The sequence below is a fragment of the Chamaea fasciata genome, unplaced genomic scaffold (genome assembly GCF_029207755.1).
Source record: "Chamaea fasciata isolate MVZ Bird 193981 ecotype frontalis unplaced genomic scaffold, bChaFas1.0.hap1 SCAF_11, whole genome shotgun sequence".
Taxonomy (NCBI): domain Eukaryota; kingdom Metazoa; phylum Chordata; class Aves; order Passeriformes; family Sylviidae; genus Chamaea; species Chamaea fasciata.
In genome coordinates, this window is record NW_027094096.1 from 24,980,106 (window position 1) to 24,995,052 (window position 14,947).

At 46.5% G+C, this 14,947-nt stretch overlaps 1 protein-coding gene across 2 annotated transcripts in view; it reads right to left on the reverse strand.

Moving 5' to 3' along the window:
- PLD1 (phospholipase D1) overlaps nt 1–14,947 on the reverse strand; it is a 61,119-nt gene that overhangs the window by 21,337 nt on the left and 24,835 nt on the right. The window contains exons 7-16 of one of the 2 annotated variants that reach the window (XM_066193732.1): nt 13,327–13,385; nt 12,718–12,810; nt 10,138–10,290; nt 9,295–9,444; nt 8,395–8,478; nt 6,626–6,707; nt 4,524–4,634; nt 3,061–3,270; nt 1,847–2,063; nt 809–922 (exon numbers count right to left, since the gene is read on the reverse strand). In XM_066193732.1, coding sequence (XP_066049829.1) covers nt 809–922; nt 1,847–2,063; nt 3,061–3,270; nt 4,524–4,634; nt 6,626–6,707; nt 8,395–8,478; nt 9,295–9,444; nt 10,138–10,290; nt 12,718–12,810; nt 13,327–13,385 — 1,273 coding nt within the window. The remainder of the gene's footprint in view (nt 1–808; nt 923–1,846; nt 2,064–3,060; nt 3,271–4,523; nt 4,635–6,625; nt 6,708–8,394; nt 8,479–9,294; nt 9,445–10,137; nt 10,291–12,717; nt 12,811–13,326; nt 13,386–14,947) is intronic. The other variant, XM_066193733.1, reaches the window with a different exon arrangement.

Here is a 14,947-nt window from a genome sequence, read left to right on the forward strand (position 1 = left end):
GAGTGAGCAGGAATGGCCACAGGGGACACTGCACATTGTCTCCACAAAGACATGGAAATGCTTTGTTGCCACTGCTTTGTAGCCAATATTTTGTAATTGGCAATTAATGCCTTAGAGGAAGATGTTTGCAAGAGGATGATGCTGAAGAACTGCTCCTCACTCTGTTCCTGAACCCAGAGGCATCTTGGAAAGGCACCACACTGGGACAGGCCCTTCCAACACCAGTCCAGAGATGGGAACATCTCATGCTCACAACCACCCAAATCCTGTCTCAACTGAGTATGCTTTCCTTGGTTTTAATTAGGAGCAAAAGAGGGGACCCAAGTCTTTGCTCAAACATGGGACTGGCAGCAGCCACTCTGCTGCTTCCTCTCTCTGTCTGCATGTCTTCCTGCATCGGGCTTACTTTAAAAATATCCAATACAGAACTTCCCAGTTCCAGTAACAGCTCCTTCCTTTACAGTATGAGAGCTGCCGAAATCATCACATACCAGAACCAGAACTATTTTTGCAACTGCTCCCTGCTGTCATTATTGCAAATTTTTTTGTTTGCTCATTTATTTGATTTTGGTTTGTTTGTTCTTGCTTTGGGGTTTTTAATTCTTATTTATTTATGGTGCAGTATTTGTAGTTTCTGGAGAAGGCTCTTCTGCCAGGATGCCCACAGAGGAGGGATAAGGATGCTGGGAGAACAACAGGCAGTGAAGGCTGATCCTGGCACCCAACCTCACTCTCACCAAAGTTATAATGCGAAAACATCAGCAGCTAGAGCCTGAAGGAGCCCACAGCTCTGCCTTCCTCCACTTACCCTCCCGAGGCTCAGCGAGCCCCTGTTTGGATTCACTGTGGTGATGGAACATTTTCAGATGGGGCCTTAAACTCTGGATTATATTCGGTTGGCTCCTAGTGGGGCTAGAGTAACCTGCAGAAAGTCAACATGCTCTATTCATGGCAAAAACACAGGTCCACCTCTGCCACCCCGGTGCCTGCTCCTGGCTGAAGACACCTGGCAGACAGGAACTCAAACCAGACGTCAGTTTGCTGAAACTGCAAGTGACTGTCAGGAAAAGGAGAAAATTCAGGACCCAGCTGGTTTTAACCCGAACAGATGCAATAAAGTACAAAGCCAAGGCTGTGCCCTGAGCTGACTGCAACTAAGACCCCCATAAGGAGCCAGAGGCAAGAGAAAGATCCGCAGGGAGGGATGGAAATTCCAGTTCAGTTCCCCCATCTTCAGGAGCTGAGGACTTTCAGGAAGGATTTCACCCTGGAACAATTGCCAAGCTGATCCTTGTAATTTTAGCTCTGAAGTTATCTTTAATGTCAGGAATTAAAAGCTGTATTTAAATGTTCAACTGTTGAACAGACTTTCTTTTCTAGTAAGTGGGTAAATTTGGAATATTTCCATTTAAGTGAACTTATTTAAAACCTAGCTTTTAACACTAGTCTATGAGAGGGGATAATCCCATTCAGAAATCATTTGCTTGTTATAATAAATCCAAGTTGAAAAATGAAAGATTCAATTCTCTCTTGCAGAAACAAACACTTTCCAACAACACAAACATTAAGAATCACATACGCTGTATCACATCATCTGACAAATGAAAATTGCTAATTAGCTAAATAAAAAAAAAATCCACACAAAACCTTTCTTCTCTGTTTTGCAGCGACAAAAATTTACATGTTGACTAAACACAGTTATTATTCTGATAGTTAGGTAACTTGTCAACTTTCCTTCTGTACAAAGAACACACTGCCCTAGAAATCGTGTGAACGTGCACATACACCCACCCACACCCACCTTCACACATCCTTTATATACATTATTTAGCTGAACATCACTTACTTGACTCACTGTCGATGCTGCTGACGCTGTCAGCATGGTGCATGCCGTGCTTGTGCAGGTGCTTGTAAATGCTGAACCTTGAAAACTTTTTGGGTTTTCCTATTCCTTTCAATTTTGATGTGTCTGGGGCATCATCAGCATTTCTCTCGAACAAGTGGCTCTCTGGGGCCAGAGCTTGAGGCTGCAGCGAGACACGTTCAGCCGACTCTGCTGCAGACTTCAAAGATACAAGACAGGGCTGCAGGTCAGGTGTGAAGAGGTTCCCCTTTAACTACAGATTCTCCTGCACATCAGTGCTCAGAAACAACCATGAGCCAAATTTTGCTCTGTGACAGACACTTTGGTGGGAACTAGGCATATGCCTTCTGGGGAGAGACTGTACTGAGGAGGCACTCGCCAGGAAAGCCTAGTAATATTAGCAGCATTTGGATCCATAAATTTACTCTGGATTATTACTCCCCTTGAAATTCTCATCAGCCTAGACCTCTCAAATTTTTAGAGACATGTGGCTGCATTTAAACCTAGGTTAGCAGAAACCCCAGCAAACAAGGCAGCTGCTGAGGGCACAAACAACAAGCTTTTCAGAGCACTCTGCAAGTGCTTACTCTGCATTTCCAAGTTCTGTTAAGAAAAGAGAGGTTGCCCAGAGAAATTGTGGATGCCCAATTGTCGGATTATACCCGTTCCTGACTCAGGGATGGGGCAACTGAGAGGTGTTTTAAAAACTTTTATTCCATTTTCAGTCTCATGTGAAGGGTGAGACAATACAGATGTTACAATTCACGCCATCACAACCAGAAGCCAGCTATTTCCCTGGAAGTGTTCAAGGCCAGACTGGACAGGGCACAGAGCAACCCGGTCTAGTGGAAGGTGTCCCTGCCCATGATGGAGGTAGGAACAACGTGATCTTTAGGGTCCCTTCCAACTCAAACCATTCTAAGATTCTACGATTTTAAGAACACAGACTGTGTTCTTAAAATTCAGAACTGTGGCCGCTGTTCCAAGCCCCACAAGGGGAAACCCAGCCCTAGCGAGGACTTGTCAGCATCTAGCCCTAAGGAGTCATCTGATGCTTAGATCCTTCCTCTCATCACTTACTTGTCATTAAAGCTCCTAAACCCAACCCTACGCTCAGAAGAGGACACAGCCCATTCACCCCTGCCCCAGACCTGCTGTGCCTGATGGTGGCCAGCAGCTGGCCCCAGCCCACTTACTGCCAGGTTGGCTGTGGACACGGACTTGGTGGCGGCGGAGGCGCGCTTGACGCTGCCCACGTCGGTCAGGCGGTGCTCGTCGTCGTCCCAGCGCCCGTAGGCCAGGTCGATGCCGCCCACAAACGCCACGGACTGGTCCACGATCACCAGCTTCTCGTGGTGGGCCCACAGGTACACCGAGGAGGACACGTGGTCTGGGTGCCTCATCACCTGTGAGGAAACCAGCACTCGAGCTCAGCGTCGTTGTCAAATTTAAATCCTTCCAGGCAGAGGGCTGTTCTGCCTTTTTGGGCTGTTTGGGGTGATGGGGAAATGCTGGAGTTGTTACTGGATGCATCCACAGCTTAATTACTGAAGCTACTCAATTTCCCCATAGCTAGTGTCAGCCATGTGTTCCCCATAGCATGTGTCAGCAGGCAGGTGTTTCCCCAGGATGCAGGAATCCCAAGCAGCAATGATTACTGATGTTGGGATAGGTCACCCTTACATCAGCTTCATAAGAGGACCACAGTCAAAGAAACTGCTTCAGCTGAGCTGTAATAGCTGAGCTTTCAAACACAGAGCCTGCTCTGAAAGAAAACAACATATTGGTTATCTGAGTCACTTCTTTGGTTGTTGCCACCACACAAGTGAAATGAGAAGTTGGGTGGTTTTTTCCCCCCACTTAAAATCAAGTTGTATGGCATTTGTTTAGGAATTTCTTTTTTGACAAGCGTCTATGGAACCCTAATTTCTATATCTAAGCTGAGAGTTTTATTTATGATGTTAGAGCCACTAGACCAGCTTCCTGGAGAAAAAGCTACCGAGTTTCACCTGGCTGCTCCCAAAACCTGTGACACAGCTTGTATGTACTGTCCAGTTTTGCTGTAAAGATGAACATGAACAGGTGCTTCCCTTCGCTGTGACAACTGATCAAGTGAAAATAAATCAATTATTCTAGCGTAACAAGTTTCTTACTGCTCGTTAAGGTGTATGTGTCTCTAAGAGACTGGATCTAGCCTTATCTACTGGTTTGTCTGCCACGACTGATTTTCTGCTCGGTGCCCGAACACCAGTGTAACAGTACAGGACACTGCAATGCTGTTCCTCTGTGGTGGGAACAAGAACACCCAGTGTTGACTCTCACCACTCACGTTTGAGTGGAAATGCTGAAATGAGACAATACTCTCAAACTGTAATTTTCCATTGGATGTAACCCCATTTACTTGTCACATGAAATGCACTTCTTGTGAATTAAGGCGAACAGTTGCTTTGGCAAATCTAAACTAAGCAATTTTATGTTCCATTAGAACCTAAAGAAATGATGTGGCAGGCAGTATATGGGTGTGTTTTGTCAGACTATTCTCACTGCAATGGTGGGAAACACTCCTGAACTTGCAGTTCCCACCCAAATACACTGGGGTCAGCACGAGCCATCAAGAACTATTGAATGCAAACACCCTCCACACAGCCCCGTGAATTACCTTGATGTTTGGATGGAGGTGCATGAGCGTCCGCTTGCTGTATTCACTGTTGATCCCCAGGGCAAGCTCCACCTCTTTGTACAGCATAACAAAAATTCTCACTCCTTGTTGCTGTCAGAAATAAAAAAGAACGCATGGAATGCAGGCACATCAATGGATACAGTCTGTTTCTGAAGGGAGGAAAAGCTAAGAGGCAGTAAATGTGTCCTGTCTGCTGATAAAAATGCTGACTGAGGTTACTTGTTCTTGTTTATGCCCTGCCAGATCCTCCATGGGGACCTCACAACCTGGTAGGACCTGTCGGCTTGGGAAAGCTCTCCAACTTTCTCTGGGTTTGTGGGGGTTTTGTTGTTTTTGTCTGAGCTATGCCAAGGCCCATGCACAGGTCATCCCTACAGCAGCTCCTTTTACACACTCTTTGAGGCAGATTTTGCAAGCATGATCCGCTCCAATCATGTTCATCCACTGAAGTTCAGTGTTCTGCTGCTTCATGTTGCCCTGAGGGCTGCCCACAGTTAAACGTCCCTGCAGGATAACACGACCACTGAAGTCACACAGTCATCTCCCTCCTGAAGGGGATGTCACCAACTCAACACCAGCAAAGAGGTTCTTTCTGCTGGTAGAGCTAAACAAGCTACTGGAATACACTGAGCAGCGCTAAAAACATCGAGCTTTTTGTGACCAGCATTGTATCCATGGCAGGGTTTCCAAGAACTCTTGTTAAAGCACTTTCAAATGTGCCAAGTACCTCCCAAACCTTGGCAAATACTGGTCACACACTGGGACACCTCCACTTCCCATAAATCAGCATGGATTAAAAGCTTGCACTAGAGTTTGCCAGCTTAAACTTGGAACGTAAACTTTCTGCAGCCTTTCGAATTCCTATTCCCATAAAGCTGCTACCAAGAGCTAAGGCAATCTCCAAATTGTGGATGATATTTTGCACTCCACTGCACCCAGGGGAGTCCAAGGCAACACTGCACACACAGAAAGGACAGCCTCACCCCTACACCAGCTTGCTGACTGCCCTGTTGAGGCAGAGACAAAGAAACACTACAAGTGACAGACCAAGCCTTTCCAGGGACTGACGTCACTCACCTTATCACGGTGTTTTTATGGCCATAAGAAAATCCATGCCAACGTGACAAAAAGAAGCCAAATTCCTCCTTTTGAGAGAGTGATGCCTTGTGGCCAGTTTATTTTTGCCAGAAAATAAGAGTAATTCCAAATCAACAACAGTCAGACACAAAGCTCTCATTTTTAATCTAGGTGTGTGGAGGGGTGAGGACGGTGATGACAACTGGCTTGAAAGGGGAAAGAGTCAAAGACTATTTCAGCACGTCACAGAAACATAGAATGGTTTGGGTTAGAAGGGAACTTCAAGACCATCTCGTTCCAGCCCCAGTCATGAGCAGGGACACCTTCCACAGTCCCAGGCTGCTCACAATACCATCCAACCTGGCCTTGAACAATTCCAGGGACAGGGCAGCCACAGTATCTAAGGCAACCTGTTCCAGGGCCTCACCACCCTTCACAGGGAAGAATTTCTTCCTAATATCTAATCTAAACCTGCCCTCTTTTTAGTTTAAAGTCTGTATCCAGGTGGACTTCTGCCCTTCTACCACAGCAAAAGTCCCTGAAGTTTCCCAGCCACAGGAATAATAAACCTTGTGACCCACTGCTGATATGGACAAGTTCTTTTTAGCACCGGTGTTATCAAAGGGTGTGTGAACAGCTGGGGCACAGCTCACACTCACAAACACACCACAAAGTGCTCAGCCTTCCCTGTACCTCTAAATTATATAAATCACATGGAGAGCATGGACAGCAGCAGGTCACTGACCCTACCAAGAACTGGGGCAGTTGTAAAGCAAGGCTGAAGTGAGCCAAACCTGGGGCAATCAGAGGATCTACCCTTCTGCCTCTGAGCTCTTCCAAACTCAAATAAGGGGAACAAATCAAAACTTGGTTTTCAAAAGCCACATCTGATGTGAAGCTTTAACTCCCATCTCTATCAAAATGAATGGTGGAAGTGCTCCAGCCCAGTATAACCCCCTGGCTGGGTGTGTGCAGGGTGAAGGGTGCAGCTGGAGCTCACTTACTGCTTTCCTCTTGAGGATGCAGTCCAGCCGCCAGCGGTTCCCTTCCACCACCGGTCGCTTCATGAAGATTTCGGGGCTCAGCCTAAGAAAATAAAGGTATATAAAACACACAGCAGATGCAGCCTGCAAACAAAGCACTGGCCTAAATAACCAACTTGGGAAGCAAAGGAATTGAGGTTGAAATAAAGTGGATGTGAAAGCTCACGTCCCAGAGTGATGCATTCTCCAATATCCTGCTCTTTGTTCTTTAATAACTGAGCATTACAGAGGGCAGGGGACATGTCCAGCACATCCATCTTCATATTCAACAACCCACGAGACCAGGTTGAGCAGTGATGTATAAATAGGGAAATTTGGACTCTATCTGTGAAAGAAAGATGCAACAAAAGAAAACCCCGAGGTAGATCTGAAAGAAGTATGCAGATATAAAAAGAAGTAAGAGCGGGATTTCAGTTCTCCTGGCACCTGAGCTATCTGAAGAGAACAGATTTGTGCTGAATTTTCTTTGCTGCCTAAAGACAAAGCAATAGGATCTCTCAACAGGACATATTATCACTTTAGGATTACAAGAAATAGTTAAGCAATCCCATCTAACTCCTGCACAGCAAGGTGAAAGAATTTAATTCCTTCACTTTTGGACCAAGCATGGCAACTTGGGCTTGGATAAAGCATATTGCTACATCCTGTTTTTATCTTATACATCAAAGTTTTATAAGTTTTGGAATTCCATGATACTTTAACAATCGTCTGAATAAAACACTAAGTAAGAGACAACGGGTCTGAAATGGGATGCTCTTGAAATGGCACCTGATGTTGCATAGGGGGAATCTGTGAGCATTAGCGTTAAACATGGTCATGGCAGAAAACAGATTTACCCCAACAAATGCTAACATGGTATGTAGTTTTCTCATCATTTCCTCCTAGAAACTAATTCTCTCAGTCCCCAGAAGCAGCAGATAAGCAGCCAGAGGTTCATTTCATAGACAGAGGAGACCAGAGACATGCCTAAGGTGAACAGGAAATCTGAGTCATGTCTTGGAAGCCTCCCACGCCCACGGTCCAGGCTGGCTCAGGCAGATTAACCTCCAGAAAGGCAAGACATGGGCAGCCACAACCAGCACTCAGCCAAGAGACTCTGCCCAGTCTGTGAGAGCACCCTTTTCCTGCCACAAACAGGAACCAGAGCACTGCATAAACACCTAAACCAGGTAACAAGTGGGCAGAGTCAGGCCCTTTGGCGGACACAGAGCCCAGAAAGGGCGACAAAACTTCCCTCCTCCCTTATCTGGCCCATTTAAGAGCAGACCAAAAGACACACAAGATGCTCTCACTGCTGGCATAAAGGCTTCCCAAGGCAGTGAGGAGGAGATGAAAAGGGACGTCCCATGTAGAATCCCATGGCAAGAGCACTGCTGAGCATCCCTGTTCCTTGATACACGCAAAGAGACCCATGCCCCTCAGATCTGCAGCTCTTTACACTCCTGAGGAGCCCCTCGAGCCACCACATTTGCAGTTCAGGTGGTGCCTCCGTGCAGTTTCAGGCATTTCCGTGGAGGGAGACAACCAAGCTGTTGATGTGAAGTGTGTGCTTTTGCTGCCAGCCCTCCTGAAAAGGCCTTTGAATACAACACAAGGAGAGGTTTGGGTGTGCTGCCAAACCATCTGGCTGCAGGGCTAGCTGCCATACTGTAGGGCCCCGAACAGTGCCGCATTGTCGGGAGCGTCCCCCGAGAGACAGCTGGGCAACACCCAAACATGTCAGGACGAACCACCAATCTGTGATGAAAATCTCTTCCTTAGCAGCTTCCATGGCATTTGCGACGTCTTCAAAGTACCACTTGGCATTGACATACCTGCAAATGCAAACAGAGTGCAGAGTTATGCCTCCTCCCCTTCATTAAGCAAAGTACACAGCTGAAGAGTGATGGGGTTCTGTGCTAATGACATTTACGTTCTCATCCTGAAAGCAAACACAAACCTGATTTCCAGAATCAGGACAATATGCAGGGAGAATTCTATGCTGCTATCAGTAGCTCGATGAAACAGCACAGTAAGGGAATATTAAGTGCCTCTTGGCTCTTCTGCCAACTTCACACAATATTCCTGGGTTCTGCTTGATATGCAAGCCAGGTTTGCCTTTCAGGAAAAAATGATGGAATGGTGTTTCCTTTGATTTATGGAAAGTACTCAGGCAGAGGTTGTTGCAAGGCAGACATTGCAGGGAAAGCACTGGTCTGCCTCCAGCTAGAATCAAGTTTTTGAGGCAGTTCTGGGAATGGATTAGTGCAGTCAGGTTACACTGGGGACAGAAGGATTTCTCAGGGGCTGCTGTGTGCATAAAGCCCAGCCACCTTCCAACTATACCCAGATCTGCATTTATTGATTCCCTTTTCTTCTCCTTATCCTTACAATGACAAATACCCAACACACTTGAATTTAAGCAGAACTTGACACTGCAAAACACACTCAGCTGTGATGCAGAGCTCCTGCCACCAGCACAGCTACTCTGTCTGAGGTGAAGAAAGCCTCTTTTTTTCTTTTTTCTTTTTTTTTTTTTTTTTTTTTTTTGCAACTTATTTAATTATCAGCAGTCCCCACAGCTACCAAAGGCCACCAGCTCTGTCCATCGGGACTGGGGTGCTGAGGGCAGGCAGGGAACAGGTGCTCACCACTTGGCCAGGGTGTTCTCCTGCACGGCGGCGTAGGAGCCGAAGCGATGCTCCGTCAGAAAGTCCTTGCCGTGTTTCCGGATGAACTCGTCTATGCTCTGCCTCCACCACTGGGCATGTCTGTAGCTGTTACACTTCAGAATCAGCGACCTGTAAGAAACAGGGCAGAAGGCTGAAGCCATTTCCATTTAATTGGGCTGCTCCTCGCTGCCTGTCCGTGTTGGTAAATGCGTCTGTACCAGTCATATTTTATTTACACAAAAAGTAGGGACTTCGCCGCTTTGTTTGCGAAAGAACGCACAGCACTGAGAGCTGCTCTGAGTGACTAACAGTACTGCACTGCCAAGCGTAAAAAACCCACCCATGTTTAAATTATTAGCACCAGCTCAACTTGGAGTTGGAGCCAGCTAATGTTGTATTTTTTAAGAGATGAATTTATACTGTGAGCTAACACAAAAACATTAAATATCTCTTTATTCCCCACTAGCATGTCTTTTGAGTAATACTCCATTGGGATGGAGAAGAAAACATCCCTACTTGCAGCATAAAGAGCAAAGAGTGCCTAAAACGTTGCCTAAGCAATTGCTGCCAAACCAGACTGTGCAACTCAGCATGCACCGTGCCCCCAGGCCCCAGCAATAACCACAGGGATGGACAAACAGAGGCTCCAAACACCTCATTAAGACATGGGAAATAATCAGCATTAGGGCCAAATCCCCAGCAGGTCTGAGCACACCAGCAGCAGCCACCCAGGCTTGTTGAGCCCTCCTGCAGAGCAGCATCGATTCCTCCTTAAGAAAGCAAAAGCAAACTAAAAAGGGACAAACAAAGTTGTTTCCTCACCTGCAGAGATTGTCGATCTGCAACCCGTATTTAGTTTCTGTTTCTTTCCGGCCTATCTTGATGTTGAATTCCTTATCGACCAGCAGGACAAAGGAAATGGCCCCTGAATCAGGCTTCATGTACATCAGGAACGAGTCCTTCACCACCAGCCACCTGCACAGACACAGCAACCACGTCACCTGGATTTCACACCCATGCCAGGCCTCAAAACATGAGCCATGAAAACAGACAATAAAATGGAAAAGTGCTTCTTCAAAACACATGCAAATCATTTATCAGGGAAATCTACTAAACGGTAAAAAATATTCTCAGGAACTAGACCAGGGGGTGGTTTTATTCAGCAGAAAAGTGTCTGTTTCATGAACTTGGGTAATGAGTTTTAATTCAATAAAGGACTTACAGAGTTACATAAATAACTCCTTTTTACAGAAGTCTTTAAAAATACAGCTTCCCTTTTTTACCAAAACCCATGAGAACCTCCGTGGTCATAAACCTCGAAGCATGAGGCAAGGTGCAGAAGGGTCCCTCCATCCCTGATTTTTATTCAGCTTGTGTGCTATATGGGAGTTATTTGACATTTCTAACATTAATTCTGATGCTAGGATCACTTTCGCTCCTATCAAAATATATGAACAAGGCATTTTGGAAAGCTTTTATTGCCAAGCAACAGGCACCCTGTTAGAGACACATGAGGAGGGATGACCAGCAGGTTTTACATAAATACTGTAGCCTGAAGGCAACTCAGGGAAAAAACACATTTTTTTACTGTGAATGGCATTTCTAATTTTTTCTCCCCCTGCAGCGTAGCTGGGGTAACCAGCCCCCTCTGTCCCACACAGGTCTCCATCACCAGACCTTCACTTCATTCTTCTGTACACTCAGAAACACACAAAGCAGCACAAAACACTGCAAAAATCTGTTCATTCTTGTATCTTTAGTAACAGCCTCAGCTCCTCATCTACTTCACTTTTTTTTTTTCTTGCTTTCAGAGTCCTGAAAGAGTTACTTGGCATCACCTCTCATTTGGTGCCAAAATACCTCCCCTCTCTGTTTGGCCCATAATTTCACTCTTAAACATCCCACAGGGTATATTTCCAAGTATTCTCCCTTCTGTTTTTCCCAGGCAGCTCTACACGCCTGGGGAGTCCTGCCTGTGCCCATTTCACAGCTTCACCCCACTATCCTCCCCCGTGTCCTAAAATCCTTCCTTTAAATAACCCTCTCTGGGAAATATTACCGTTATTTGCTTATTTGTTGATGCATAAACTATCAGTCCCAGTGGGCCAAGATGGGAATTTAGTGTCTCACTTGTAATATTCTGTACACAATCTCACTCAAACACTTCTTCTAGCCCCTTTCTAGGCTCCAAAGAAAAATGGAGATCCATCAGAGCTGGATGCGCTACTGTCCCCACTACAGCTTGAGCTCGGGACAACACAAGAAAGGGTTACCTGAGGAGTATCAAGAGAAAAAGGTATTTTTTCCATAAAAAAAAGAAAAAAGAATTGGTGATGATTTAATGATTTGACCTGAAGGAAGATCACATCTTTATCTCCTTGTGCCCTTATTATAGAGATCTTCTGTAAACCTAAATTGAGAAATGTTGGCAAGACTGTACAGAAATAGGACCTTTTAAGAATTCAGAAAGGTTTTGTTGGAAAACAGAACTATTAAAGATAAAACTAATGACAGCCCATGGGTAATGCTAAAATTCAAAGGTGCAAATTGCCTGGGGAAGCTCTATCAACTAAGAAATTGTTGCTATGAGGCAGATATGGGCTATTTGGATTTTCAAATGGAAAGATCTGCCTGGGAGGGGCATGCACCAGGAAATACACCCTGAATTTTTTGGAGGCTGGCTGGTAACACAGGTACTTCCCCACAGCACACACCTTCCTGTGCTGCAGTCCCAAGCAACACCGACACCTAACACAGAGGGCGAAGGGATGGGAACAGCAAATTATGTCTGTCTGCAGCAGGAAGGGGCATGGGAACAGGAGAAAACACGGGGATTCAATACCTGCAGCAATAAGCATGAGGCAATGTATTTAATGCCAAGGTTAATTGCACCAAACAGCACTTTAGCGCTGCAGGTCACGTCTGATTTCCCCCTGCCCTGAAGCAGTCCAAAGAGCGCTTCAATTAATTGATTTTCATTTTGTAAATTGAGGAAGGGAAGCTCAGAAAACCAGGTTGAAATCTGCTAGGGGCAGGTGACCAGCCACATTCTCTCCCAAAGGCACAGAGCCACCTGTGCTCCCAACAGCAGGGAAAGGTGGGCTCAGTCTGGGAGGTCACTGCCAGTTTTGTTAGCCCCAGGAAATCCCAGATTTTCTCTGGAGTAACATGTCGCTTCTGTGAACTCCAAAGGAAAATAGAAAAAACAAACCACCACACAGAAGGGTGAGGCAGGGAATAGCCCACGGGCCCTTCCAACCTGAAAATCTGTAGCTTTTGTAAAAAAAGCAAGATTCTCTCCCACAGATTTTTTTTTTTTGGTGGGGGGAGAAGAAGACAAATGGGTATTTTTGTGTGCCCAGGGAGCACATGGCATCCCCACCTCAGCCACCCCAGCAGTACCTCTTGGACCAGCGGTAGCACATCCTCCCTTGGCCACAGCAGTTCAGGCCAGGAATGCGGTGGCCCCCGGAGCGCTTCATGATGAACCCCTCTCTGCAAGGACAGGAACAGGGTCAGGCTGGGGCATCTGCCTCACCTGGAGCTGCAGGGGGGATTTGGAGGGGGTGCTTGCTGAAACCCCGGCCCTTGTGCCTACAGCTGGCTCCTGTCACCTCCAATTTGCCCAAGCAGCCTCTGTGCTGTGCCCTGAGGGCTGGATGAAGGGCAAAAATACTCCCCTCGCCCCCAGAAGAAAATAACGGCGTTTTAAGAAGCACAGAATCCCAGCTTATAGCACAGGAAGCAGAAAATTAAGTGGCTCAACAGGGAGGGAAAGGTGGAAAGCCCATAAGAGCTTTCCCTCAAAGCAGCGTACTCTCAAATCTCAAAAACACTTCCCCAAATTGTAGCATTTCTGCCTGAACAGTAATAATTTTTCATATCTAGGTGGCAAAATATTCCCCAGTCAGTCAGTGCTGAGAAAGGAAAGCTATTCATTTTAATAGTATTTATGTAGAAAGCCATGCTCTTAGTGCATCATAACTCACAAAGACACAGCTCACAACTCACATGCCCTTCGGTCCCAGGTCGTGGATGAATGACAGCTGGCTTACTGCAACAAACTCCATCTGGGAAAGAAAAAGAGATTCCCCCACTTTATAACCCTGAAATCCACAATTTTTTTTTTTTGCTTCATCAAAGTGACTTGCCATAAAGACCAACAAAACACCCTGAGCAGATGTCACCCACCATCACTTAGGCATCTTCAAGAAGACCAAGGAAAGTATTTTGGATGAGTTTTCTGTTGGTTTATTTTAGATGTACTTTGGAGAACACATTTCAGGACAATTAAACTCAAATGTATCACATGGACTCCCTGGTATTCTCCCTCCTGGATCTTTGGCTGAAACAAGGACTCAGGTTTGACACTGTTCAGGGTGGCTGGATGCCTGAATTCTCTCCTCCCTCCAGGGACCCTCACAGAAAGACTGGAAAGGAAATGAGGACACATGTCCAGAGCTGGGAGCACCTTTTAAGCCCCCTACCCCACGGAGACACCACAGGAGGGTTCAGCCCCAGAACCCATGAGCATCCTCCAAGGCCACTGCAGCAGGTCAGTGCTGGACACACATCACTGCCCATCTGGTTCCAGGAACCGAAAATCCACAGGAAAACCACAGTGGGGCAGAAGAAGAGCAAATTCAAACCCCCAAGTCAAGGATCCAAGTCAATCCCCTGCCTCTTCATGGCTCCTCCTGCTTCAGCAGGGATTGCAGGGAACATAACAGCGAGCAAAGCCGGTGAGAAAGCTCAGCACGATTACATTTACCTCTAAAAATAGAACACTGGGCAATTTCGACCAAGCAGGCTTTTCTTGGCACTGCAGGACATTCCTGGCAGTCTGCTGGATATTAGCCCTGGGCCCCTTCAGCAGGGAGAAACATTCTCCCAGGGTGTCCTGTGCAGGACAGGGCTGGGGCAGGCAGGGCCCTGTGAAGGAGTCGCCTTGCACAGCAGAGCCTTGTCTGCACCCAGACACTTCTAATTTATTGCCACAGCAAGCTGTCCAAGCGCAGAAAGGTGCTCAGGGCAGGGTGAGGGCAGGTGTCACTGTCCCTTTGGCCAGGAAGCGAGCCAGAGGGAACCTCTAACAGCACATTTTGGCAATGAACCCTGCTGGGGCTGCAGTCCAGGGCTCAGCCCGTGCTCCTGATCGCAGATGGGACAGGAGGCAGCCTCAGTACCACCTTCAGGATATGCTCACCCATACCCACAGCAACGCCAAGGAAAAGCTTTCTCTTCTCAAGGAAAGGGCCACTGTCATCTCCCTTTGGCAAACCAGCCTCAGGGCCCTCATCAGCAAAATCCAATTTTGCACAGGAATTACATGGGTGGACCTCTAAGTCTCAAAAAGACTTTCAGACACCAAAAAGTATCAGTAAAATTGGGGTCAAAGTCCATCTTGCCATTATGATGAGGTCAGCACAAGCTCCCTTCCCAATACCATAATTTTTTTCCCAGAAAACAGCAGTAGGACCGAAGATCCTTCCATCTCCTCATGCTCAGCTGCTCCTGGGACCTCCCCAAACTTCTCATATCAGCCCAGGCCATAGAGAAGAACAAAAGACACTGTAGCTTTCATCTGAGTATCTCAAGGACATAAAGTAACCTCTACTCAGCTGAGGTAATT